This window comes from Microcebus murinus, chromosome 7 (assembly GCF_040939455.1).
Source record: "Microcebus murinus isolate Inina chromosome 7, M.murinus_Inina_mat1.0, whole genome shotgun sequence".
Classification (NCBI taxonomy): domain Eukaryota; kingdom Metazoa; phylum Chordata; class Mammalia; order Primates; family Cheirogaleidae; genus Microcebus; species Microcebus murinus.
In genome coordinates, this window is record NC_134110.1 from 90,263,570 (window position 1) to 90,290,840 (window position 27,271).

At 40.6% G+C, this 27,271-nt stretch overlaps 1 protein-coding gene across 2 annotated transcripts in view; it reads right to left on the minus strand.

Annotated features, from left to right (window-relative positions):
- Positions 1–7,696: 7,696 nt before the first annotated feature.
- ADHFE1 (alcohol dehydrogenase iron containing 1) overlaps positions 7,697–27,271 on the minus strand; it is a 34,603-nt gene continuing 15,028 nt past the window's right edge. For both annotated transcript variants that reach the window (XM_012737181.2, XM_076005261.1), the window contains 6 exons: positions 24,351–24,503; positions 22,300–22,398; positions 18,965–19,043; positions 18,697–18,793; positions 16,002–16,159; positions 7,697–8,859 (listed from right to left, as the gene is read on the minus strand). In XM_012737181.2, the coding sequence (XP_012592635.2) occupies positions 8,776–8,859; positions 16,002–16,159; positions 18,697–18,793; positions 18,965–19,043; positions 22,300–22,398; positions 24,351–24,503 (670 nt within the window). In that variant the 3' untranslated portion in view covers positions 7,697–8,775. The remainder of the gene's footprint in view (positions 8,860–16,001; positions 16,160–18,696; positions 18,794–18,964; positions 19,044–22,299; positions 22,399–24,350; positions 24,504–27,271) is intronic.

Here is a 27,271-nt window from a genome sequence, read left to right on the forward strand (position 1 = left end):
TCAATAACGTTACTACTGGTAGGAAGATTTTCTTTTGTGTGGATAAATCGTTTTTTATAAAGTTGTTCCTCACTGGCTCGGCTAGCGGGTTCTCTGTTCACTGATTTATAAGAGGAGGCTCCTAACTTCTGTGGATCCATCCCTAGGCTGCTCTTCCAACGTTCTCAATGGACCACGGACCGTGACTTGAAAAAGTGGACTCTGGACATGTTTTGCTTTTTGCCATATTGGTTTCATATCAGGATATAACAGGCAAGAGATAGTAGTTCCATCATTCATTGGTTACAGCTGAAGATCCTGGGCATGCAGGTTTCATATTTATTTACTCAAAAAAATTTCAGACTTTGGCCAATGAAAAATCAAGTTGTCTGAGAAAAAATCAGACTGGTTGTTTCATTCTCTCTTCCATTCTAGTCTGCAAATATTTATTGCTAACTTATTGCTGTATATGCCAGATATTATACTAGGTGATAAGGATCTGTGATGATTAAGACAGCCTTTTACCCCCATTAATATATTAGAGGGGGAGAGAGGCAAGAAAATAAATGCACAGAGTAAGATGTGTTCACAGCACAGAGGAGTAAGTGGAGGCATGCAGAGGATGTTACAGGAGTTCAGAGAAGACCTCATATTTGGGTTCCTTGGCTTCCCTAGGGAGGTGGTGGAGAGGTGACAGTGTACAGAGTTTGTGATGAGGTTTGGAAGGGTGTTTCAGGCCCAGGGAACAGCCTGAACAAAGCAATGGAGGCCTGAGACAGTTCCCGAGTGTGTGAGAAGCTGGGGAGACAGGGGGCTGGGCAGGGAGGCAGGAGCAGGACCCTGATGGCCCTGCCTGTCTGTTGTGGCGCATGTGCCTTCTCTTGAAGGTCATGAGAAGCCACTGAAGGATTTTAATTAAGGAAAATCTATGGTTAGATAATCTGTGTTTTACCAAAACCCTTCTGGATGCAGGGTGAGAATGGACTGCAGGGGGTTAAGAATGGAGACAGGGAAACCACCGAAGGCGACTGCAGTAATCCAGGTGAGAGGGGCCGGCCCCCAGCCAAGGGGCACATGTGTGTGTTGGTGTGTTTGGATGAAAATGAAGGTGTGATAAAAACTCATGAGGTTGCTGAATTTTTCAATGACAACATTGAAAAATATATGAAGTGCTTAGAACAGAACTTGTATAATCTACACTGAATTAATGTTAACTGATAATTCTCTTTGAGACTCTTGGGCAGCCTGGACTGCTGTAACAAACCACCATAGCCTGGTTGGCTTAACATCCCTTTCTTACAGTTCTGTAGACTGCAAAGTGCAAAGTCAAGATCCCAGCTGGTTTGGTTCCTGGGGGCTCTCTTCCTGGTTGGCAGGCAGCTAACTTCTTGCTGTGTATTCATGTGGGAGAAAGAGAGAGAGAGAGAGAGAGAGAGAGACAGAGAGAGACAGAGAGAGACAGAGACAGAGAGACAGAGAGAGAGAGAGAGAACACTCTGGTCGCTGCATCTCCTTCTAAGGGCACTAATCCCACCATGGGGACTCCACCCTAATCACCTCTTCCACACTTAATCAGCTCTCAAAGTCCCCACTTCCTAACACCATCACACTGGGGGTTAGGCCTTCAATATATGAATTTTGGAAGGACACAAATGTGCAGTCCACAAGAGGGACTGAGTAAATCACAGTGTTCCCAGCATAGCTGTGTTTTGCATATTAAATACCATGATGCATGTAAAAGCACGTTTAGTGCCTGGCACAGGGTTCAATCGTGTTATTAACATTAGGTTTATAGGAAATGTTGTTGAACTAACACCCTAGGACCTAGTCTGACAATGCTGATTTGGATGTAAATTTGGGCAAGACATTTTAGCTCTTGGGGGTCTCTTGTTTTTAAAATCTTCACCTGTCAAACAGAAATATCTGTATGGGTATCTAAACAGAATTATAATTGAAAAGTAAAAGATTGCTCTGTTTCTGATTAGAAAGATAACCCAATGCCAGTAAATTATTTAAGCATAAATACCAGAAAGTAGTGATAGCTACTATATTGTTATAATATTTTAAAAAGACAACACAATTCCTTAAGTTGATAAAGAGTATCTACAAAAGACCTATAGCTAACATCATACTAAATTCAAAAGACTGAATACTTTCCCCCCAGGATCAGGGACAAGACAGGGATATCTGCTCTTATCCCTCTTATTCAATATAGTACTGAAATATTATGCCAGCACAGTAATGTAAGAAAATCAAATAAAAGGTATACAAATTAGATATAAAGAAATAAAACTGCCCCTATTCTTCAATGATGATTGTCTATGTAGAAAATCCCAAGGAATCCACAATAAAACTTCTACATTTAGTGAGTACAGCAAGGTTGCAGAATACAAGATCAACTTACAAAAATAAATCACATTTCTGTACAATAACAATGAACATGTGGAAACTGAAATTCAAAGCATACCATTTACAACTGGTCCAAAGAAAATGAATACTTAGATATAAAGGTAACAAAACATGTACAGGATCTGTATCCTGAAAATTTTAAAATTCTGTTTAAATAAATCATAGAAGACCCAAATCGATGGATTGATATACTGTGTTTGTGGACTGGAAGAATCAACATATAAAGATGTCAGTTCTCCCAAGATTATCAATAGGTTTAATGCAATTCCTATCAAATCCCAGTAAGGTTTTTTGTTGACATAGATAAATTTATCCTAAAATTTATATTGAAAGGTGTGGAACCTAGAATAGCTACAATAATTTAAAAATATCCTTAAAAATTTTTAATTATTATGAGTACATAATAGTCGTATATATTTATAGGGTACATGTGATGTTTTGATACAGGCATACAATGTGAATTAATCAAATCAGGGTAATTGGGATATCCATCACCTCAGGCATTTATCATTTCTTTTTGCTAGGAACATTCCAATTCCACTATTTTAGTTATTTTAAAGTATACCCTGACTTATTTTTTTATTATAGTCCCTTTGTTGTGCTATCAAATATTATTCATTCTATCTAACCATCTAACTTGTTGCACCCATTAACTATCCCCACTTTATCCTCACTTCCCTACTACCCTTCCCAGCATCTAGTAACCATCATTCTACTCTCTGTCTTCATGAGATCAATTGTTTTTAATATTTACCTCCCACAGATGAGTGAGAACATGTTTTATTTGTCTTTCTGTGCTTGGCTTATTTCATTTAACATAATGTTTTCCAGTTCCACCCATGTCATAGTTACAATAATTTTGAAAAAGAAAGATAAGTGGGAGAAATCAGTTTACCCAATGTTAAGGCCTGCCACATAGCTACAGTAATCAGAACAGTGATGTATTGGCAGAGAGAAACACATGGAATCAATGGAACAGAATAGAAAACCTATAAGTAGATCCACATGAATATGCCTAGCTGATTTTTGACAAAGGTATAAAAAAATTCAACGGAAGATTTTTTCAACAAATGAAAGAATGATACTAGAGACATCCATAGACTCTCTCTTTCTTGTGTGTGTGCATGCATTCACACACACACACAATACTTCAGCCTCAGTCTTATACTTCATACAAAAATTAACTCAAAACGGATCACAGACTTGTATGTGAAATGAAAACTTTTAGGAAAAACTTAGGAGACAATCTTAGAGATCTATGGCTAGGCACAGGTCTTTGATTTGACACTAAAAGCATGATGTATAAAAGGAAAAAGTGATAAATTGAACCTCATCAAATTAGGAACTTTTGCTCAGTGAAAGACCCTGTAAGAGAATGAAAAGACAAACAACAGATTGGGAGAAAATATTTTCAAACCACATACCTGACAAAGAACTTGTATCTAGAATAAATAAAGCATCCTCCAAATGCAACAGTAAAAACTAAACAATCCAATTAAAAAATGGGTGAAAGACATGAACAGACATTTCACTGAACAGAATAGGATCTACAGATGGCAAATCAGCATGTGAAAAGATGTTCAATATCACAAGCCATTAGAGAAATACAAATCAAAACCACACCTAGAGCTCTCAACACACCTACCATCTTGACTAAAATAAAATACAGTGGTTTGCCTTACCAACATTGTTTTCTAATATGCAATGCATGGTATGAAGCTCACACTGGTCCCCAGGCAATGTTGCCAAAGCCATCCTGGGGCTCAGGTACACAATTGAAAAGCTTCCAGAGTTTCTGATTATAGGAGCACTTAGATCCTTGGAAGGGATATTGGTGGTGTGGTTGCCTTGGCCTTACTCACCTCCTTCATAGTGCAGCAGTCCTTTTGCTCACAGGCCTGGATGGTTCTAGAACACCCTTACAGAAAAGAACATTTATATGTTGCCCTCTTGGATCTTTTTTCTTGGCCAGAAAAACTGAGGACCTATAGGTTTAGGGCCTATAGGTCAGGGAGGGTCTTAGAAAGGAAAAAAAGCAAGTGACAAAGAAGAATAGATGTGGTGATTTATAGTTTCACTTAAAAGGCAATGATATAACACTAAAGCAAGTTTCTTAAGGTTATTTGAAAATTTTAATTTGTTCATGTGAACTGTTAGATATACTGACATGAAAGAAAAACCACCATTGATTTTTGCAGGTCTGTACAAATAGTCTAGCCTGGTCTATCCATGGGAATGAACTTTGTTCCATTTCTTGTTGCTTTGCACTAGTATTTATTTTGAAGACAAGTAAGATTATGGAAAGGGGACAAAACACTTAAAACCATAGGGAGTTACATATAATTTGACAATATGAACCAAGAGCCATAAAAATGTCTGTATTATCATGTAAAAATTCAATTGGGGGGACTATAACTTAAGAAATTAATTTGGAATATGAAAAAGCAACACACACATTATTCATTTATTCATTGCTAAGTTATTGGTAGGAGAAAAATTTGCAAGAAATCTTGATGGCTTATAATAAGGATAAATTATTAAATTCCTATTTGATAAACTATGGTGTATCTTTTAAAATAATGATTATGAAGATTATGTGACAACATGGAAAATGCTTTAAAAAAAGAGCCGAACATTACACCACCCAAATGGAAAAGATGGAAAGGAAATATATCAAATGTTAACAGCTGTGTTTGGGTAATAGAATGATGAGTAGTTCTTTTCTTCCTTTTCTCTCACGATTATTTTAATCAGTTTCCAATTTTATAAATTGGAAAACCAATTAAAAACACCCAAATTAAAAAGCCATAAACTTAAAGCCAGAATGAATGAAATGGGGTTTACTTTGAAGTTAGCTGTCCTGCACATAGCTTCATGAGGGATTTGACACAGGACAGAATCTCCAACAGTTATTGCAATTTGTAGGGAGATTGCATTTATTCTGACAGTGATTGGGGTGTTCGGAAAAACAGGGGAATAATAGCAGGAGAAACTAGACCCTCCCACCCCCAGCTGCCAGTAATTCAACCCATGGCTTCAAGAACCGATTTCTGTCTATTCAAAGTGTGCTTGGCTCTGGAGATCACCTCCCCCAGGCCATTGTGATGGTGATGGCCTGGTCCCCTCAACAGCTCCCCAAGGACCAGGCACTTACTGGCGGAGCCCAGGCAGCTGTCTGGCTTGGGGTTGCTAGTCATCAGGGACTCTCAGCCTGGGCAATGTCGACCCGGAGGTGAACAGTCCCCTTTCTCATACCTACTCCCCAGAGGCAGCAGCCCCTCATTAGGGTACAGTTTCCAATCCAAACAACCATTAATCTTTCTCAGGGTTAAAAGGCCAGGAAAGCAATTTTTGCTCTCTCTCTCTCTATTTTGATACTGTACTTGTCTGTATTTTATAAGAGCAGACTTACTTCACTGACCACTTGAAAACACTCCACAGCTGTGTCTACAGCCACTCAAACAATGCCAACCCCAACACAGCCCTTCCTGAGCACAGAGAGGGGACAGGCATACAGAACGAGCCAACTATTTATTGTGGCACTTGAAAATAAATCATAGAACAAATCATAGAATAAATCATAGAATAAATCATGACCTGCTTAGAACAAATTAGTGTTTTGTATCAAACAATAAATTAGGGATGTGCATGTATTTTAAGAGAAAATGCCACCATCAATGACAGTTTTATGAAAATAGTATTTTAAAAACTCTTTAATACCATTCTATTAATTTTCCTTGCCTTGGCAAATAAATTCATCCATATGAATGGGGCTGTGACTCCTAAGAATATTTCTTAAACTAAATCAATAGAAAAATAGGATATGAAATTAGAAAAATGCACTCACAATTGTTAATCTCTGTGACACGAAAGTGCCTGGTTTATAGAAACAGACCTAATTTCCTATCTCACACTTCTATTTAATAGCTGGTTAAATCACAAAACACATCTTTTCCATATTCTCTATTTGAAGGGCCAAAATGCTGGGTATCAAGATAAAAAACATTAAGGCTTCCTAAATCTGTTTCTTCATGCTTGACCTTTAAATTCTTCCTCTAGAGTCATCATCAGTATGAATATCAAACACTTCTCTTGGTGAGTCACATTTAGACGTCTGGCTACTGCTAGCAAAGGCATTGAACATTTAAGAGGAGAGAATGCATTTTTGTATTTCAAATTATTTTACATTAAATTTCCCAAATTCAAAAAATTCACATTAAGGACGAGATAATACATAAAATCTACTCATAGCATTTTCAAACTAGAAGCAGCCTTAGTTGAATAAAGTTAGACTCAGACAAGACTGGAGCAAAACCCAGGGTCCCCAACCCCTGGTCTAATGTTCTTCTATAATAATAATGTCCTATCACATTGCAGAATATGTTATGAGTTCTCTAACTTACCTGGACTGTTTTTGAGGTGGTTATGGTGAGGGAAAAAGCATATATATATATATATATATATATAAAGGTTTTGCTATGCCAAATGTATTTTGAGACATTCTTTAACAACTTTTACTAAAGTTTCCTGAAGGATCTCAGATTGGCAGCATTTAGCTGTTCTCTGCCTCACTCGCACACAGCTTCTGCTCACAATCTCCATGATTCTCCTCAAAAGCTGGAGGGAATTCTAGCTCGATATTGTTTGCAAGGTGTAGCTGAAATTTTCTCGATACTGTCTTATGCTTGCCTTTTGGGCATTTGGTATAAATAATTTGAATGTTGAAATTAAAACTACACTTAATAATATCATTTCTAAGTTGAAAATGTAGACACATATGTAAATATCTATATAATTTATATTTGTGTATACAGAATTACTTGAAAAACATATAAAAAATTTTAAGTAGCCATGTTTTGGATGGTGCAATAGGAACAATTATTAAATATTTTATTTTGTGTTTGTCTTTTGGTACTGAATACATTTTCCATTTGTAATTAGAGAAAACCTCCAATGAACACTATTTTAAAATCTCAACAAAATACTTTTATAGAGATAAAGTAGGCCACAGCAGGTAGAATGGCACAGTAATGCTTTCTTCATCTGTTTTTAAAAATCCTGATGTAATTATGTACTCATTTATTACTCATTTATAAGATTAAAACTTTAATTCAATTTAAAGTATGAGTAAATCTGCAAGTACACTGAAATTTATACTGCCAAAGCTTGAGCAGGCAAACATCAGTGGGTTGACCTTTGTGAGGAAAAATGAGCTCTAGAGGTTTCTGTAGTCTGGAAATATCAGGGAGGAAGATTATTATGCTATTTAGATTCTACTGGTGAGGCTGAAATCTATAAACTACAAAAATGCTTGCTTTTGAATTAATTTATTCTAAGCGTCAGAAACACTTTTCCAAAGAGGGAATTGCCACATAGCATGTTAGTGTTTTACCTCAAAAGAACAATTTATTCACCAGAGGATTGGTCTCTAATAATTTACTCCTTTGGATTTGTTTTTACCTTTTAAGTATTAATTGCTAGTATTTTAATACAATAAATCTAACCAAAAATATTAAAATAATATTTTTCTTTCTTTCCCTTCCCCCTTTTTAAAATTAGAAAAGTAATATGCTTGTTCTAACAAATCCAAACAATACAGGTTTATAAAATAAAAAGTGAAAGTATAAAATATAAAGTGAACATTTTCTCTTAATTCTATATACTCCAAATTCCATTTCTTCAGTGATAACTTTTAGTAGTTCAATGTGCATCTTTCTTTTCTATGCCTATGTAGACTTGTTTATGTATAATTGAAAAAATAAAAACCAGGCCATACTAATATATACTTATTCTGCAACTTGCTTTTTTGCCAACTTACCAGTTTATTACAGACATATTTCCAACATATTTACTTCATACTTATTACTAGCACCATAGTATTCCATTGTTTAATATACTATGATTTACTTATTTATGAATATCAATATCAATGAATATTTAGGTTGTTTTAAATTTTTCATTATTGGAAAAAGTGCTGCCAGAAACATCCTTGCCATATTTCTTTACATACTTGTGCTAGTGTTTCCATAGGATAAATTTCTAGACATGCAGCTATTCAGCATAGGACATACACATTTACACTTTTGATGTATACTGAATTTTTGCCCATTTGCCACAGGGAGGAAGGGCAGAGTATTCTGCAGGATTTGGGACAGGAACTCCTGAAATCTATCCCAGGAGTCTGACATAGTGGGCATTTGTCCAGCCTGTTTTATGGAAGTAACTTGACTCCAGGCATCAGGGAATATCCTGCAGGATACATTTATATCACATTCAAATTGGTAGCAGGTAAGTTGCCTGGTGATAGAAAGACAAAGCTCTAACTAGATCAACTTTTGTTTTCAGAACTAAGATGGCCAGTGGTAATTCTCTCAGTTTAAATGACAATTAATAGAGTTTCATTGAAGCTTCAAACAGAGCAGACAGATCCTCTTCTGACTGGGGACGAGGTGCAAGCTTGGTGACCCTTTCCTGAAACAGTAAATAAAAGAGAATTACCCAGGGCTTTAAAAAGACAGTTTGTAAGAGTTTTAGAATTACCTAAATTAACTTGGTTATAAGGAACAATGCCTTGATAACAGTCATAACTTTAAAAGTGGTATTTTTTGTATTCTTTGTACTAATTGGTCTTCAACTTAGAGGTTTATCAAGTAATGCCTCTTCCCCACAAAGCTTTTGAAAGCCATCACCCCTTGCTTTATGTCCTGGCAACAGCCTTCTGCCCAAATGAACAGACCCAAACCAACCATGTGGAAAACGCCTCCTTATAATGACCAAACTAGGTCAGTCACCAACTTCTGCCAGGTTTTCTGTGCACAGAGAGCTCTGTCCCAGGCACAGGGAGTGCTGCCAAGGAAAAGAACTGGGTCCTCCTTGCTTCCAACTTGTATTTAAAGTATATTAAAAACGACTTCAGTAGAAAATTAACTTTCAAGCTACGTGCAACAAGTGACTCCTTTTTTTTTCCTTTCTCTCCTTTTCTTCCTTTTTCTTTCTCTCTCCCTCCCTCTCCTCCGTCTTTCATTTTTAGGGACAGCACCTGGCTCTGTAACACAGGCTGGAGCGCAGTGGCATGATCATAGCTCACCATAACCTCAAACTCCTGGGCTCAAGTCATCCTTCCTTCTTAGCCAACCGAAAACCACGCCTGGGTAGCTTTTGTCTTTTTTTTTTTTTTTTTAGCGTTTATGGGGGTACAAGTGTTAAGGTTACATATATTGCCCGTGCCCTCCCTCCCCCCTCGAGTAAGAGCTTCAAGCGTGTCCATCCTCCAAATGTGCACATCTTACTCGTTGTGGTTGCAAATATATATATATATATATATATTTTTTTTTTTTTTTCTTTTGTAGAGACAGGGTCTCGCTATGATGCCCAGGCTGGTCTCCAACTTCTGGGCTCAAGTGATCTTCCCACCGTGGCCTCATGCTGGAATCACAGGCATGAGTCACCATGCCTGGCCAAGTGACTCCTTTTTTTTTTCTATTAACTAAAATTTTCTCTCTACTTTCCCAAGCAAATTTGTTTAATTTCTCCCATGATTATTATGAGTCAAGTCAGCAAAGACACCCAGCACATCCTATTGTTATTTATATTCCTGTCAGTGGCTCCTTTATCCCTCTGGGGCAGGGGACTACAAGACTTGATGATGACTACCCTGTGGCCTACATGAAGTTGAGAAAGTTGCCATTTGGCGTTCCATTTTCATTGGGAGCGGACCTGGAGGTTGCGGGCAGCCTGGGAGGACGGAGCCGCCGCCTGCCCCACCACCCGGGGGCGTCCCGACGCCCAGTCAGCGGGCCATGGACGTTACTGATTTAGTCAAGACGGTGGGGAGGGGATGTCGCACCTCAAAGTCCACGTCTACAGGACAGAACCGACTCCATCCCTTGCTCCACACGGCCAACCCGCCCCAGGTCTGCCAGCCCCAGCGCGGAGGGAGAAAGAAAGAAACGGGTACTTCCGGTCAGCTCGGCACCTCAGCCCTCTGGGGCCGACCGTCCTCCCCTCTCCTGCTCCGAACACCTCTGAAACGGTCCGTTTCCACGTTTGCTTTACTCTCTCCCGCTTAGGGTCGTTCTCCCCATGACGGCCAGTGAGATTTTTTTTTTTCCAGTATAAATTGGATCGTCCATTCCTGTGCGTGAGGCTCGGGGATAACTTCCTGTCACGACTGGAGCAAAGCCACGGCCTCCGCGCCCGCCCTGCTCTGGCCCTGCTCTCACCCCGGCTCCGACTCCTCTCCCGTGGGTTCACCTCCCTTAGTCCCACAGACCCGTTTAAGTTCCATGAACGTCCTGCCCTTGACCCTGCCTCAGGGCCTCCCCCCCTTTGCCTGGAAGTCACAGGCCGTCACCACCCTCACCGGGGCGCTCTCCTCGCTGTCCCCACAAGATCATTCTCTCATTACCCAGGTTTTCCTTCACATCACTAATCATTATCTGAAATGACTTCATTTATATCTTATTTATAGCTAGCTGTTCACTGTCTGTCTCCCCTCACTAGAACATAAGCTTCATGAGAGAAAAGGGACTTCATTTTCCTCCTCACTGTATGGAACACAGCAGACTCTCAAGTATTTGCCAAGTAAAAGGAAGAATGAAAACAAAGAATGATGTATTAAAAAATTAACTGAAAATGGATGAAAAACCTAAATGTAAGAGCGAGGACCCTAAAACTCTTAGAAGAACACATAGGGGAAAATCTTATGACATTGGATTTGGCAATGATTTCTTGGATACGATACCAAAAGGGAACAAAAGAAAAAACAGAAAAACTGGACCAAATAAAAATTAAAAAGCTTTGTGCGTCAAAGTACACTATCAAGAGGGTGAAAAGACAACTCACAAAATGGGAGAGAATATTTGCAAATCATATAGCTGATAAGGGATTAATGTCCAGAATGTAAAAGTTATTTCTACAACTCAACAACAAAAAAAACCTCAAGCAGCTCAATTCAAAAATGGGCAAAGGAATAGATAATTCTCCATGGAAAATATACAAATAGCCAATAAGCACACGAAAAGGTGCTTATCATTAAGCACTAGAGAAATATAAATCAAAACTTCAATAAGATACCACTTCACACTCATTGGGATGGTCTATTACAAAAATGGAAAATAACAAATATCAGTAAGATGTGGGGAAATTAGAACCCTCATGCATTGCTAATGGCAATGTAAAATGGCACAGCCACTACAGAAAACAGTGTAGCAGTTCCTCAAAAAGTCAAACATAGAATTACAATCCAATCCAGCAATTCTATTCCTAGGTATATACCCAAAAGAATTGAAAGCAAGGACTTGTACACCAAAGTTCATAGCAGCATTATTCATAACAGTCAAAAGTTGGAAACAACTCAAGTGCCCATCAGTAGATAAACAGATAAATAAAATGTGGTATACCCATAAAATGGAATGTTATTCAGCTATAAAAAGGAGTGAAATTCTGATATGTGCTACATATGTTAGAACACTGAAGACATTATGCAAGGGGAAATAAGCCAGTCACAAAAGGATAAATATTGTATGATTTCACTTATAGGAGGTACCTAGGATAGGCAAATTCATAAAGATAGAAAGTATAATAGAGGTTACCAGGATAATAGAGGTCTCCAGGGCTTGGAGAAGGGGAGAATGAGGAATTAGTGTTTAATGGATGGAGAGCTTCTGTTTGAGATGATAAAAAATGTTTTGGAAATGGATAGTGATAGTTGTACATTATGAATGTACTTAATGGCACTGAATTGTACACCTAAAAATGGTGAATTTTATGTTATGTATATTTTGCCACAATTTAAAAAATAGATTTAAACAAAAAGGAAAGAAGAATGGGTGGACTGATGGGAGAGAGGTGGGGGGTAATGCTGATGAGAATGGGTGTGGCGAAGGCAAAATTTTACATTCCAGCAGATCTTTTAGAGAATCTGAGAAATTCTAGAAATCCATAGCAAGGTAGAGACTTGTTCCTGGTTACATATACATATGTTCATGGTAGGATCAAGAATTGAAGTTCAGCATTCGCTATAACCACAGAGGATCATCACATTATTCTGTTTATAATAAGAGAGTCTTATCTGATGAGCTCCAAGGCCCTTGCCATGGTCCTTTTTGTCTTTGGTAAAGTAGTTCAGCACTCCCAGAAATACCTGAGGCCCTGCCAGAGATGAGTTTCTCTCTCACATGGCCTCCAATGACTGGTTGAACAGGGCAAGGACACAAAGTTTGTGACATGTCCCTACACAGATCAACTGTGCCATATGAAAGTTGAACTCTCTCACAATTAAGATGTATTAAGCAATGATGTGCTATTATTTATAGACATGTAAAATCGGAGGACTACTGATTAACATGGGCACTGAAATAAATTCAGACTTCTACTTTTAGTACATTCATAAAATAACATTTCGGCTGGCCTGTCTACCAAGGAATGGAAGTGCTCATTTGGGTAGACAGCTCTGCTCAGTAATGAAATGTTTTGATTTGAAATGTAAATGTTTCTTTCCAGAGGTTTCAGAACTCCAGCTTGGAAGATTAATTTATTCTTGCCTGTTTGCCTTATGGCCTGGCTCTGGCAGTTGGAAGCCTCTGTACACAGGGCTGCTATTTGCTGCCACCAGTATGGGCCGTGGTGTTTGGTCAGGAATACTGCCCTGCTTGTTCCTTCTAGAGAAAACCAATCCCTCATTGCTGAACAGAAAAGAACTTTTATCAAATGTCGACTATATTGAATTACCTTCTGGCAATGTTCTTTGCAGGAACCAATATATCCTTCTCATTGCTTTAAATCCTATAGATACTAATAAGTGAAGATTACTCTACCACATGTGATTAGTCTACGTCAGAATTTTTTTCTGAAGTTGCCATAGCATTCCTGTAAAATGTTCACTGCTGCCAAGAAAACCCCAAACACTAAAACAAAATAAAACAAAACACCCTTAGTAGTTCTTCATCTGCAAAATGGATGAGCTTGTTTCCAGGATTTTTTCCAAAGTTCTATGAATCTATGAAGTTATGCATGTCTCAATCACGTTGATTCCAAATTGGGATTAGTACTATTTAATTAAAATTAACTGTTTCTTCTAATCATGAAAACATGATCAAAGGCAAACAAGCAGCATACACCTTAGGACTGCTTTATGAATACTGCTGGAGAAAAACTTGGCTTCCAACTTTAAGATACAACTTACATTCAAAAGAGTCCATTTACCTCCCAGCTTTTGCGAAACTAAAAAATTCATTTTGTCTAATTAAGGTTTTGCTATCTGTGGTTTCCCAGTATAACATGTGCAATGAGGCATTCAGAATGATCCCTAATTAACTTGCTATTTTAGTGGGGGGGGGTCTCAAATGTTAGTCTGGGTCTGTTGCTGTCATAGCTTTTGAAAGTGAAAGTCTGATCAAAGATAGAATTAGAAAAGAAAACACTTGTGAACGTATGCTGATAGCTGGAAGATGCCTTGCCACCAGCAATCAAATATCCAAGAATATGATACAGGTTCATCTGAAAATCATGGATACCATTCTTGGAGGTGGACAAACACATATTCTTGAATACTTTCCTGGGCTACATAAGAATAACCTTTTGGGATGGGCCCTTACAGAGTGAGCAGTATCACTGGGCCATGCCATCAAGCCAGAAGCTACATCAAAATCGTGGTGACCACTCAGTATACGGTGTCCCTGGATGAACTTTCATGGCTCCCCTGTCTTTGGCTGAGTCCTACTCAGTCTAAGGAAACATCTCAAAAAGTTACCACTGTTCAGACATTCAGCTCACCTGGGGAGGAGAGGGCAGCAGGTGTGTGTTCATGTAACACGTTTACTAGCCTGTACTAGGTGCAGTGAAGGATGGATGAGCAAAGCAGACAGATTCCTGCTCCCATGGAACTTATAGTCTAGAACAGGGGTCCTCAAACTTTTTAAACAGGGGGCCAGTTCACTGTCCCTCAGACCATTGAAGAGTGCGCACTGTGGGCCTGGAACGAGCCCACTGCTAAGCAGGACAGGCAGCCTCGGTAAAAACACCCGGAGGGCTGGATAAATGTGCTGGGCGGCCCGCACGTGGCCCACGGGCCGTAGTTTGAGGACACCTGGTCTAGAAGTTTTGGGTAAAGTAACTGTGACGGCCTTAGAGAGTCATATTTTTTGGCTATTAGTCCCATGGACTTATGGGTTAGAATTAGGGGGCTTTGCTACACTTGGAGACACCTCTGCTTCTCATTAATTTATATTTCTAGATGCAGCTGAACCCACTGAGCCTGAATCTAAATCAGGGAAACTGGTGGCTCATGGACCATGTTTCATGTGTGCATTGAAAACCAAGGAATTCAACATAAACATCCAGATTGCTGATTTTTCATGAAAGTTGGAAGTTCTACCAACACCGGGACCTGAATTTCTGCTTGGTGATCATAAACTGTAGCTGAACTGTGGCTCACCCAGTTAGATGGGTCATGTGTTTTCCAGCTCCCTAAAGTCCCCACCCTCCATAACACCTTAAATTACTTTGTTCATTGCTGTTCCCTACCTGGCTCCTGGGGACAGATGAGTCTGTGAACCTAATCTAGACAAATATTGTCATGTGAGTGGTGAGGTTGTCAACATTCTAAGCACTGATGAAGTGTGGAAGAAGCAGCTAGTCTGAACTCTTGCTTCTCTGGGTTAGAGTGAGGGAAAAGCTCTGCCACTTGTGTAAGCAGGATGCTGTGTGAGTGGATATTCCAGCTGGCACGTCTGTTCCAGGGTCAGGGAGAGATCCACGAATGCCTTAATGTTGGGCAGAAAAGCCTTATCCTCCAAGCCTCATGGTGTTGAAGTGACTTTCCCATGCTGGCCAGCAGGACTAACGGAGCATCCTGGTGTGGCCAGTATGGTGTGGTGCACCAACCTAGTGCTCACGCCTCTGAGCCCTCTACTTTAGGGTGAACTGCAAAGAACAGGATCGTGGCCTATTAGGATCTGATGTGCTAGCTCAAGAGAGGGCCAGTGAGGGGTCATGTCCTTCATGTGAACCTTGGGAGAGGAAACTTCGCAGCTTGTATGGTTCTGCCAGATAAAGGATGGCAGCTCAGTTTACACTCTTTAGCAACATTTAACAAATAAAATAAGACCCACAGTGACACAGCTATGTCTAAAACATAGAATCTCCCACATCCATTGAAAGCAATTTTATAATAGTGTTAGTTTATGCCTATTCTTCACAAAATAGTAGAAATTTGTATATCTTTTATAATGGAAAATAGTATTAGTGGTCCTTTTGGAACAGCTTCACATACTTTTATGGGGACACTTGAAAGAGCAAAACGGGGAAAAGGGAAATTTTGCCAGAGCTCAAGACTGATTTGGTTGTTTTCACGTTGAATTTTCATAAAGGATCCTTTCAGGTGCCCCATGAAAGCCTCACCTTGGCCACAGTTGCGTGGAAGAACATGAAGGCGAAGAGCCTTGGCGCCTTCCACCAGGGCCGGGAAGAAGAGAACCGCTGTGCTGTAGAGGAGACCTGAGAACCGCTGGATGAGCCCTGGTTTCATCCCCTCTGACAGGCCCCAGCTGGGGCACGTCTTTCTGGAAGCTCTGCGCTCCACTGCAGGGAGCGAGGGACGCGTGGTCTCTTACCTGGGGCAGCGTGCCTTTCACTAATGCGGGGATGTCGGCCTTGGTGTAACCAACAGCTGCTAGGCCGTCATCAACATCCAGATCGAACAGGAATTTCCGGAGCGTGTCTGCCAACACAGGCCCGGCATCCTGGGTCCTGGCAGTGCGGATGTCACCTCCTAGAAGACATAAAGCGCCGACTGTGGTAGAAAGGAAGAAACAAGCTGCAGGCACAGTTCAGGCCAGGCGCAAGGTCAGCTGAATGCGTAATGCGCATGTGCTGATCGCCCCAGTCAGCCGGGGGAGCTCACTCCACTCGGCGCTCACATTTCCAAGGGACTGCTGGTTCCGACATGCCAGCCCCTTGTGTGGTGGGAAAAAGAGGCACAGAGCCAAGAAAAGAGGTGCAGAAGGAAGACCAAGAAAGAAGGCTGGTGTCTAGATGAGGAGGAATGAACACCTGTAGGACAAAACGCAACCTATGTAATTTCCAAGGCTTGGAATTTGCTGACATCTAGAGGTGTACGTGTTCAACGTCTTTTCTCACAGCAACATCTTAGAAAAAGGCTAACCCTCTGTGAACACCTTGTGAGACAAGGATATAGAAGCACAAAAACTCCAAAATATACCACCAAAAAGGAAGAAAACAGTCTGAAAAAAAAAAAGGATTACATATGACCAGGGAAGAAAATATTTCCTCTCTATAGCTATACAACTTTTTATTTTGGCTCTGTTGCCAAAGGGCAGGGTAAGTTCCTCTAAATCAATATTACAGAACCAGTTAGGCAGGACTAAAAACATGAAGACTGTCAGGAAAACAGTGTTTCATATGTAGGTAATGATAATGGTAGCAGTGAAGTGGGAAGAAGGTTGCTAAGGGTTGGAGATTTTTGTAAGGGCAGAATTTTGATACAATTTTAATAATTAATACACATACTCCAGAGATGGCAATGTGGAAGAGCCGTGTATGGGGTTCTGCCCTCGGGCAGGGTGGCTGTGAAAGTCCCTCAAAGAAGGGAACAGATTTCACAACTCTTAGCATCTCCCAACCCCCATCTCTTCTAGTCGGACACACTCACTGCCCAGAAGCGAAGCACTCTACAGAGAGAACGTAGCACTGTGTGAAGAAGTCTATCCAAATGCCTCATACACTTTCTCTTGTATTATTCAAAAGGAAACCTGCACGTACAGTTTGCCCCCATGTTGAAGTACAGTATTAAACTGTTTTTTTAGCTTTCTTTTCTACGCCAGTGAGAACTGTTTCAGTAATCCAGGAAAAGGTATGAACAGAACGAGGTACATGTCTAGCTGGGAGAGCAGCTGGATGAAAGGTAAACCTTGCCTGACAAGACCCGTCTGTATTACCCAGCGGCTGCTAAAATATGGATTAGGTGGAGAGGTGACACATGATACGGAGTTTATGAGGTTTTTATGTTCCCGGGATTGCTGCCATAAAACACACCATCAAAACCTCTTGTGGTTTCCTATGAAGTGTTTTAGAAAAAAAAAAAAAGGAGAGATGGTAGGAAAGAGAATACATTGGTCTGAAGCTAAGAAAAATCTAAGATTACATAGAGAATCAAAATACTGAATAGAAAACTGTGGAATAATATTATAATTTCCTATTTAAGAAGAAAGAATGGGTGGGTTCTTCCAGCCTGGAGTTTGTCTAACAGAGGATCTACTTTTCCAGTGATATTGCTGGTTGCCTGGAATGTTAGCTTTAAGTTCTCTAAGTTTTTCCCATTTACTATAAACCTCACCTATGATTTGAGCTCCCCTCTATTTACGTGGTTTGCGTATTTACAAAGGGAGCTGAGTTGCAACATATGGCTGAACGACATCTCCAGTCAGAAAAGGAAAAGGGACATAAGATGTTTGGCGCTGTTTCCCTGCAGCACCCGCTAGGAAATGAAGCTACCCCCACCTTCCCCGGCCAGAGCTTGTGTCAGAAACATTCTCTGCACAGCACCTGGGACTGGGCGGGAGCACTGGCAAGAGGATGTCTGCGGTCCTTCCTACCTCCCTGGAAATAATCTCTCCAACGGCTGGGCTAAAAGAGCATAATGAAGTTTTCTTTTTAGCCTTTCCCTTCCCACTCTAACTAAACACAAGCGGTGGAATAAGATGTTTTGCAAGTTAATGAAATCCTCAAGTCTACTTAAAAGAGTTTTTGTATTAGAAAAACACCAACATTTTACTTACCACTAAAGGCATCCTGAATATCATTTTATTTGTGGTAAGATTCAAAACGCATTGTGGATATCTCATTACAGACATTATTTATTCTATAGTATGGCAAACAGATTCCTCTTTTGGGATATTTTTACAAACTTTCCTGTTGTTTTGATTCTCTATGATTGAGAATTTACTGTTGTTTTTTGACTTTGAGTCATTTTATTATCAATTAAATATGGGGAAAGCCATGTAAAATGTTAAAAGTATATAGAGTTATACTTTCCTTTGGGATGAAAACGGAGGAAAAAATATTATTATAAATGTAACAGAATCAATATTTGGTTCTATTTAATTGTAAACAGACTCTTAGAAGCATAAAATTACAGAATCTTAGTGCTAGATAGGGCTTTGGGCAAGTCATTGGCATTTTATTAGTAAGTGATCGCAAAGCAACATTTTTTGTTATTATCCTTTAAGGTATATTTTTCAGAAATGCTCCATCTGTGCGGGTCATAGATTTATGAGTAAGAGTCCATACCTAGTATTTCTGCTGTCTCCAGGTGCCGTTCTGGAAACATGTGGGCAGTGAAAGTGAACACCGCTGGGGAGGTGAGCACCACAGAAAGGCCATGGGGCTGGGGAGAAATGACACACGGTGACTGATGCGTTTTCCCTGCATATTCTAGATATTACATTAAACTACTTTACCCTGTACTCTGAGCAGTCAAGAATCGACAAATATATTTATGGAAATTGTGAGGAATATAAGATTTAATTAAATAATTTATTAATATTAATTATTTTACCACCAGTGGGTGATCCACATTGTAATCCTTTGCTTTATAAGTCTTCACTAAACCCGAAATTGGGTAAGACATTCCATGGCTAGAAAAGAAAGAAAATCCTTATGTTGACATACAGATACTAGGATTCAAGTCAACAACAGAAAGAAAAACCTCATGACAGAGCCCATTACAGTCTCTGGACAGTATTGTGACTTCACAAAGTTATTATGTTCTGTTTTCTTGGATGTAAGGATATATTATGATGCACAGGACGTTTAGTGTATACATTAACAAAACCTCTGAAATGTTTAAATTCAAATTCTCAGAGAACTGTAGGCCATGTGAAAGTATTGATCCAGAAGTAACTCCCCCAAAACGCTGGTTAATCTTATGAAGGCTGGAGAATTCATTTTGAAGTTTCTGTCATAAACTCTGGGCATGTGTTTTGTTTTGCCTTGGCACCTCTTTGGCAGTGTGCTCCTGCACCAGCTGATGACATTGATGACATTGGGGGCGGGGGGAGAAGTTTTGTGAGCCAAGATGTGTTGCATTTGACGACATGCAAGCTTGACCCACTGTTGATTGATCTCACCAGTAACAGATCCTTTCAAACGTTTCGTACTAATGGAGTTGAGTCATAAATGATTATTCCATCCTGAGAGGCTATGTTAAGCAGTTCTATTTGACTGATTTCTTGTGCTTGAATTCTACCTTAAGGATTATTTAGATTTAGTTGTCACCAAGAAAGGGCATCATGGTTTTTGTTCGCACTGAAGTTCTTAATATCCTCTTGAATTCTCAGTGAACAAATAGGGAAATTCTACAGTTGGCTAGATGATTCAGAAGATAAACATTGTGACAAGTTAATATATTGAAAATGAAATGCTTTACACAAGTAAAATGGTCTGTAAGTCTTAACGTAGGTTATTGGATATTTTGTGGATACTCCACAACAAATATATTTTTTTGTGGAATTCAGCAAAAGAATTTGTGGATATTTGTGGACTTTTTGTGGATATTCAGCAAAAGATTCACATTTCATGGAAAGAAGTATTTTGGTGAGCTTGATGAATATCTATCCAACCCAAGGTGTTCCCTGCCCATCCTGCAGAAGCAGATTGGAAGCTATTGGTTCTCTGAGTTGTTGGGTACTTAGGTATGTGCTTTACTTCTCTTGGGTGCCATAGCATTCGGAAAATTACTGCTTAGTGCACTTTCATGATGTGAAAGGGTTCCTGTAGCTTTCAAAGGTAACTTCCTAGCAATATTCAATATTTTAGGCTGATTATTTTTAATAGTTGTCTATGTTCTTTGTAGAAAATAAAAATTACCCATAATCTTCTTTCCTTTTAGACATTTGATGTATACATTTAATATATAATCATATGGTGCATATAGTTTTATACATTGCTTTTTGTTAATTAGTATTATTTGTAAACATTTTCTTATGTAATTTTCTGTTCTAAAATATTATTTTTAACAGACTTTTTTTATTAAGTACTGTACTTTTAGTTAATCATTCCCAACTGTTGAAATTTAAGTTGCTTCTCAATTTTTCAATTATAAATAACACTTAGACGAACATTCTTACAAGGAAATTCTTTGATCGTATCATGGATATTTCTTTAGGCTAGGTTCCTAGAAGTGAATTAGTGGCCAAAGGGTATAAGTATTTTCCTGGCTCCAGGTACATTTTGCTGACTTTCTTTTTGGAAAGGTGTTACCAGTTTATGCACCCATCAGCAGCAGAGTCTGAGGATGACCATTTCATTGCACTCCTCCCACCAAAGGACTGTTCTTAATTCTCAATATTCACTGGTTTCCAATTTTAAAGCAACATACCAATAAAGTTCTGATCAAAGAGATTAATTCTGGGCTATTGGCAAACATTCTGATCCCTTTCTTTTTGTGAGCAATTAGGAGAAAGAAATCCTGCATTTGAGTATTAAAAATCCACAACACATAGTAAGGATGTAGAGAAATCAGAACCTCCATCCACTGCTGATGGGAATGTAAAATGGTGCAGACGCTGTGGAAAACAGTCTGGTAGTTTCTCAAAATTTAAACCAGAATTACTACATGATCCACCAACTCTACTCCTATGTATATAATAAGAGAAAATAATACCTGTACACAAATGTTTATAGCAACATTATTCATACTAGCCAAAAAGCCTAACAACCCAAATGTTCATCAACTGATGAACAGATAAACACAATGTGGTATATCCATGCAATGGAATGCTATTTGGCAATAAAAAGGAATGAAGTACTGATATGTGGATAAGCCCTGGAAACCTTATGCTAAGAAAAAAAAAAGCCAGACACGAAAGACCACATATTATATGATTCCTGTCCAGAATGGGGAAATCTATAGAGATAGAAAGTAAATCAGTAGTTGTTTAGTACTGGGGGAGGTGGAGGGACTGGTGAGTAACATCTAGGGCCTATGGGATTTCTTTTAGGGATGACAAAATGTTAAAAAATTCCAGCCTGAGCTGGGCGCGGTGGCTCATGCCTGTAATCCTAGCTCTCTGGGAGGCCGAGGCGGGCAGATTGCTCGAGGTCAGGAGTTCGAAACCAGCCTGAGCAAGAGCGAGACCCCGTCTCTACTATAAACAGAAAGAAACTAATTGGCCAACTAATATATATAGAAAAAATTAGCTGGGCATGGTGGCGCATGCCTGTAGTCCCAGCTACTTGGGAGGCTGAGGCAGCAGGATTGCTTGAGCCCAGGTGTTTGAGGTTGCTGTGAGCTAGGCTGACGCCACGGCACTCACTCTAGTCTGGGCAACAAAGCGAGACTCTGTCTCAAAAAAAAAAAAAAAAAAAAAAAAAATTCCAGCCTGAGAAAGAGCGAAAACGTGTCTCTACAAAGAACAGAAAAATTAGCGAGGAGTGGTGGTGCATGCCTGTAGTCCCAGCTACTTGTGAAGCTGAGGCAGGAGGATCACTTGAGACCAGGAGTTTGAGATTGCAGTGAGCTATGATGACATCACTGCACTCTAGGCTGGGCTGGGCAACAGAGAGAGACCTTATCTCAAAAAAAAAAAAAAAAGTTCAAAAATTTATTGTGGCCTGTCTATACAACTTTGTATATATACTAAAAATCATTGAACTATATACAATTCAATGTGTGAGTTGTATAGTATGTGAATTATATCTTAAAAAGCTGTTGTAAAAAAAAAATCCATGACCCAATAAACTGCATTAGAATTAAGAAAATATTTAGGAACCTAAAGTTAACTTTCTTCCTTCTCAGCATATTTAAATTTTACCACCTATCCTGAATTATAAACATTAAAATTTTTTAAAGCAATAACTTGAGTGAAGAAATAAAATCTCACATTCACTTACCACAGATGAACACCAGCATTTCCAAAGCCAATGCCTGCAAAAGCACTTGCCAAGTGCATATGAGACCTTGCTTCAAGATCATCAGGATTTCTGACAGCCCTGTGAATGATATAAACACCTAACAATAACACATCAACATTGGCATTTCCTGCTGAATAAAGAGTCGCCTTAAGGAAAGATCTGGAAAAACAGAAATGATACTCAGTAGAAAAAAAATTAGGCAAGTTATTCAAATGATGCCTTGTCTTCTAAATGAAAACCAAAGGGAAACATATTTTCTCATCAATGGTTTTAGCAAAGGCATAATAAACATGCTGTCAGGCCGCTCATGTGATATAAAAGTACCAGGAGAAGCAAAACACTGATTTTTGGATTGTGAGAGCTGCTCTAGGAAAGTGCCCTGAGACTCATTCTTCTTCTTCATTTGTCAATGACCTTGACAGCAGCTGTGAATGAGTGTAGAGTAAACTTATTCTCGAAATGCACCAAGCGAGACCAGCTTGCTGAAGTGACCCCTGTTGCCTGGGGCTACCTGCTGGCCAGACCCAGCCAGGCCAGCTATCCTTGGTGACACTGCCTCAAATGCACCCTCCCAAGGCCTCTTTTGGTAACTCTGGGAGCTGCACATCCTCTCTTCCATCACTGTGGAAGTGGATATTATTGCAGGACACCCTGGCTTGCTCTGGGGTCCCCAGTGCCACTTCGGAAAAGCAAACCTTCAAAGGCCCCTTTCAGATTCTGCTCAGCCTTCCTGTCCTCGCTGCTTGGAAGCCCTGCACCAGGGAGGAAGCCTGAAGACTGCCAAGCAAACTCACTTCTCACTTGTTTTTTTTTTTTGCGTGTGTGTGTGTGTGTGTGTGTGTGTGTGTGTGATTCTGTGGAGTAAGGGTTCTTGTTATGAAATAAAAGTGCTACAGCCTTTTTTCTCCTTTTATTTGGCATGGTTAGGAATTCGTACCTCCTTTGCAAAAATCAATGTTAGTTCTTTTTATATGTTCTGCCTTTTATATCTCCTGGGACAGCAATCTCACATTCTCTTCCATCTATTTCTTTCTTTTTTTTTTTTTTTGAGACAGAGTCTCACTTTGTTGCCCAGGCTAGAGTGAGTGCCGTGGCGTCAGTCTAGCTCACAGCAACCTCAAACACCTGGGCTCAAGCGATCCTGCTGCCTCAGCCTCCCGAGTAACTGGGACTACAGGCATGCGCCACCATGCCTGGCTAATTTTTTCTATATATATTAGTTGGCCAATTAATTTCTTTCTATTTATAGTAAAGACGGGGTCTCGCTCTTGCTCAGGATGGTTTTGAACTCCTGACCTCGAGCAATCCGCTCGCTTCAGCCTCCCAGAGTGCTAGGATAACAGGCGTGAGCCACGGCGCCTGGCCCTCTTCCATGTATTTCTTAAATTTAGTTCATGTGAGTTCACTCAGTGGGTATGGACAGGGCCTGTGGACAGGGCCTAGATGGGCATAGCCAACGTCTGCCTGTGTGGTTCTCACTCCTGCCCTGGGTAGTCAAATCTCAAGGGACATCTCCCCTCACCCTAGCTTTGGTTTGAGGCTTTATGAACAAACTTCCATTTATTCTATCTGCATCCTTCACAAATTAGGGACTCCTATTTTGTCCCCTGGCAGCCTTTGCCTTTTCAGGCTAAAGGACCCGGTTTTCATCTGCTCAGTCCTCTGACCCCTCCAGAGGCTGCTGGTGTCCGGTGCTTCTGTAGGTCCATAGAATGATCCGGCGAAAAGACCTGCTCGGGACATTTCAGGATCAGGCACATTATGCTTCAGGTGAGGGCAAAATGTAGGTTTTTCTGGTCTGTTTCTATCCTCTTTGGGATGACGTACCTCTTTTTAATATATAGTTTTATTTATTTTTTATTTCAGGATATCATGGGGGTACAAATGTTTAGGTTACGTGCGTTGCCTTTTCCCCCTTCCCTGTTGGAGTCAGAGCTTCAAGCGTGTCCATCCCCCAGATGGTGAGCATCGCACTCATTATGTATGTACATACCCATCCCCCCACCCCCTCCCATCTGCCCGAGACGTACCTCTTCATATACTTAGCAACGATCCGCAGCGCATGGACTGCCCAGAGGTCACTGATTGGGTTGCTGCCCTGGTACGCTGGCCGCATCATGGGATTTGAAGGGCAGGGGCTCCGCATGTGGTAGGGGAGGGCAGTGTATGACTCCAGAGCATGGCTAGCATGAAATATTTGAAATACACAGATTGAAAGCGTGGTCTTCCTCCTTCCCTCCATTAGAATCACAAACTGTCTTGGAAACGTTTGGTACTGGCTCTGCTGGGGATATGGTTTCTAACGCTGATGATCACAATGCATTCCACCAGCCAGCCTCCAGTCTATGGCAGTCATTGGTTATCATAGAAGTTAATAAACTCAAGTTTAGATTAACAGCACTACAGTGTTTTTGACCAGTATGTACAAGATCATATATGGCCCTTTCCAGCATAAATAAATCATTTTGATGCTGAATTATTATACATTTGAGCCATTAAAAAAGCACTGCATCTAAGAAATGACTTCTTTGTAGAATATATTTACCATTTTATAACTTGCATTGATCAATTATCATATTATCAAAGGAGGATCACAGTTAGATTAGACTCCTATTGAGAGGCAGGGTGAGAACACAGGCTTTGGGGTCAGCTGCCCGGATGTGAACCCTGGCACTGGACCTTCCTGCTGTGGACCTGGTGGGAGGCACTACCCTTCCTGTGGCTCTAGGACAGGGATACATGGCAGTCCTACTTCATGGTGCAGCTGTGAAAATGAAATGACTTGACACATGTATTTAGAATAGCACCTGGCACATTGAAAAGCATATTATTCACTATTATTATTAATTCCTGGCCTGAAAAAAAATCTGATCGTTTCTTCTTATGTACCTGAAACTCAGAGTTGGTGATTTCAAGAACTAAACTTCAGAGCTGCCTCTACCTGCTGGCCTGACATGTTTTCTAGCTCATCAACTGCAGAAGATGAGAAGAGCCCTCACTGTCCAGGTCAATGAGGCAGTGGGAACACAATGTAATATGAACTATGTTTTGCATGATTTATAGTTTCTTAGAATGGCGGATTTACTTTCTTCTACATGTGAGAAACAGATAACTATTTTTTTTTTTTTTTTTGAGACAGAGTCTCGCTTTGTTGCCCAGGCTAGAGTGAGTGCCATGGTGTCAGCCTAGCTCACAGCAACCTCAAACTCCTGGGCTCAAGCAATCCTCCTGCCTCAGCCTCCCGAGTAGCTGGGACTACAGGCATGCGCCACCATGCCCGGCTAATTTTTTCTATATATATTAGTTGGCCAATTAATTTCTTTCTATTTATAGTAGAGACGGAGTCTCACTCTTGCTCAGGCTGGTTTCGAACTCCTGACCTCGAGCAATCCGCCCGCCTCAGCCTCCCAGAGTGCTAGGATTACAGGCGTGAGCCACCGCGCCTGGCCCAGATAACTATTTTTTGAACAAAGCATTAGAAAAATTTTTGAAAAGCAGTTGGTGGATGGATGCTATGGCTTTGTGGTTCTAAACAGGGAATGCATGAACAATGCAAGAATGAGGTGTCCACATGGGGAGGACAGGGTGGCCACTGAGTCAGCTGTGGCCCAGAATCTGACCCCAGCCTTGCAGCACATCTAGATTGCATCTAGATTCTGACTCAATGGCACGCTCGCTGAGCTGAGCGCACGGAAACTATGTGGAAAGCCAGAAGCCAGATTATTGATTTACAATGAGAAGCATAACTGTTGAGGGGGACAGACACCTGAGTCTTCACGACAGCACCTTCTCTCCCTATGGTCAAGCCCAGGATGGCAGCTTTGTGGTCAGCATGCCCACGAAGTCCTAGCGAGGGGAACACCTTGAAGGTTTAATACACAGTTTGTCTGCCTTCAGAACAGGCCACTGGGCCAAACTCCTCCAGCCAGGTGTTTTCTCCCTTGGACAGTACCTAGAAGAGCAACTTCCATTATTCTCCTTTCTTCTGAGCCTGTTTTCCCCTTTGATTGACTGTAAAGTCTTCAGGCCTCTGAGTCATTCACCTAAAGTGACTGCTTTGGGCCATGATGTATTTATTATGCAGCTTACAGTTAGGGAGAGTAATCTTATTTCCTTTATTTCCAGATTATTAGGGGACAGCTCATCAAAGTTCTAACGATATTGAACAGAAAGGAGTTGGACACAATTGTCAGCAGTCTCTTGGCAGGCAGCATAACACAGTGAGGAAAGACCACAGACTTAGGCAGAGCTGGATATGGATCCTAACTCTGTCACTGCCTGCCTGTGTGAACTTCATTCAACAGGAACTTATCAGCACCTGTGATGTGACTGTCACTGTGCCAAGAGGCAGATATAGGGAGGTGAGTATGAGGCTCCTATTCTCACCCAGGTCACAGTGCAGTGGGGAGACGGGCATGTGAAGAGATAGTGTCTCAGAAACAATATACAGGCCACGCCCTGGGGGCAAGAACAAAGGACAAGTGGTCACTTGTACTTTCGGAGAGGGACAAGGAGGGTCAGTAAATGCTCTATCAAGGAGCAGATGCTCCCACAGAATTGAAAGGCTAAGGAGTCTGGCTTTTGGACAGCAGGTGTGGAAAGCCACTGAAGGACTCGTAAGGTAGACAGGTGTGTCTGTATGTCGGTGCGTGTGTGGCGCACTTGTGCATGTGTGTGTGTGTGTGTGTGTGTGTGTGTGTGTGATGGTCAGATTGCATTCTGGAAGCTTGTGGAGGCCAGTGTGGAGGACAGACAGGAGGATGATGGGAGGGAAGCAGCGAGACCAATGAGGAGACTACTGCAACAGTCCAGGCAAGAGCTGGGGTGGGACTGAACCCAGGTAGGGCAATGAAGCTTGGGAGTAGGGAGCAGATGGAAGACAGATTTGAGCAGGATGAGAGATAGGGTGTGCAGGCCAGGCGTGGGCACGAGAGAAGGGAGTTCATACTGA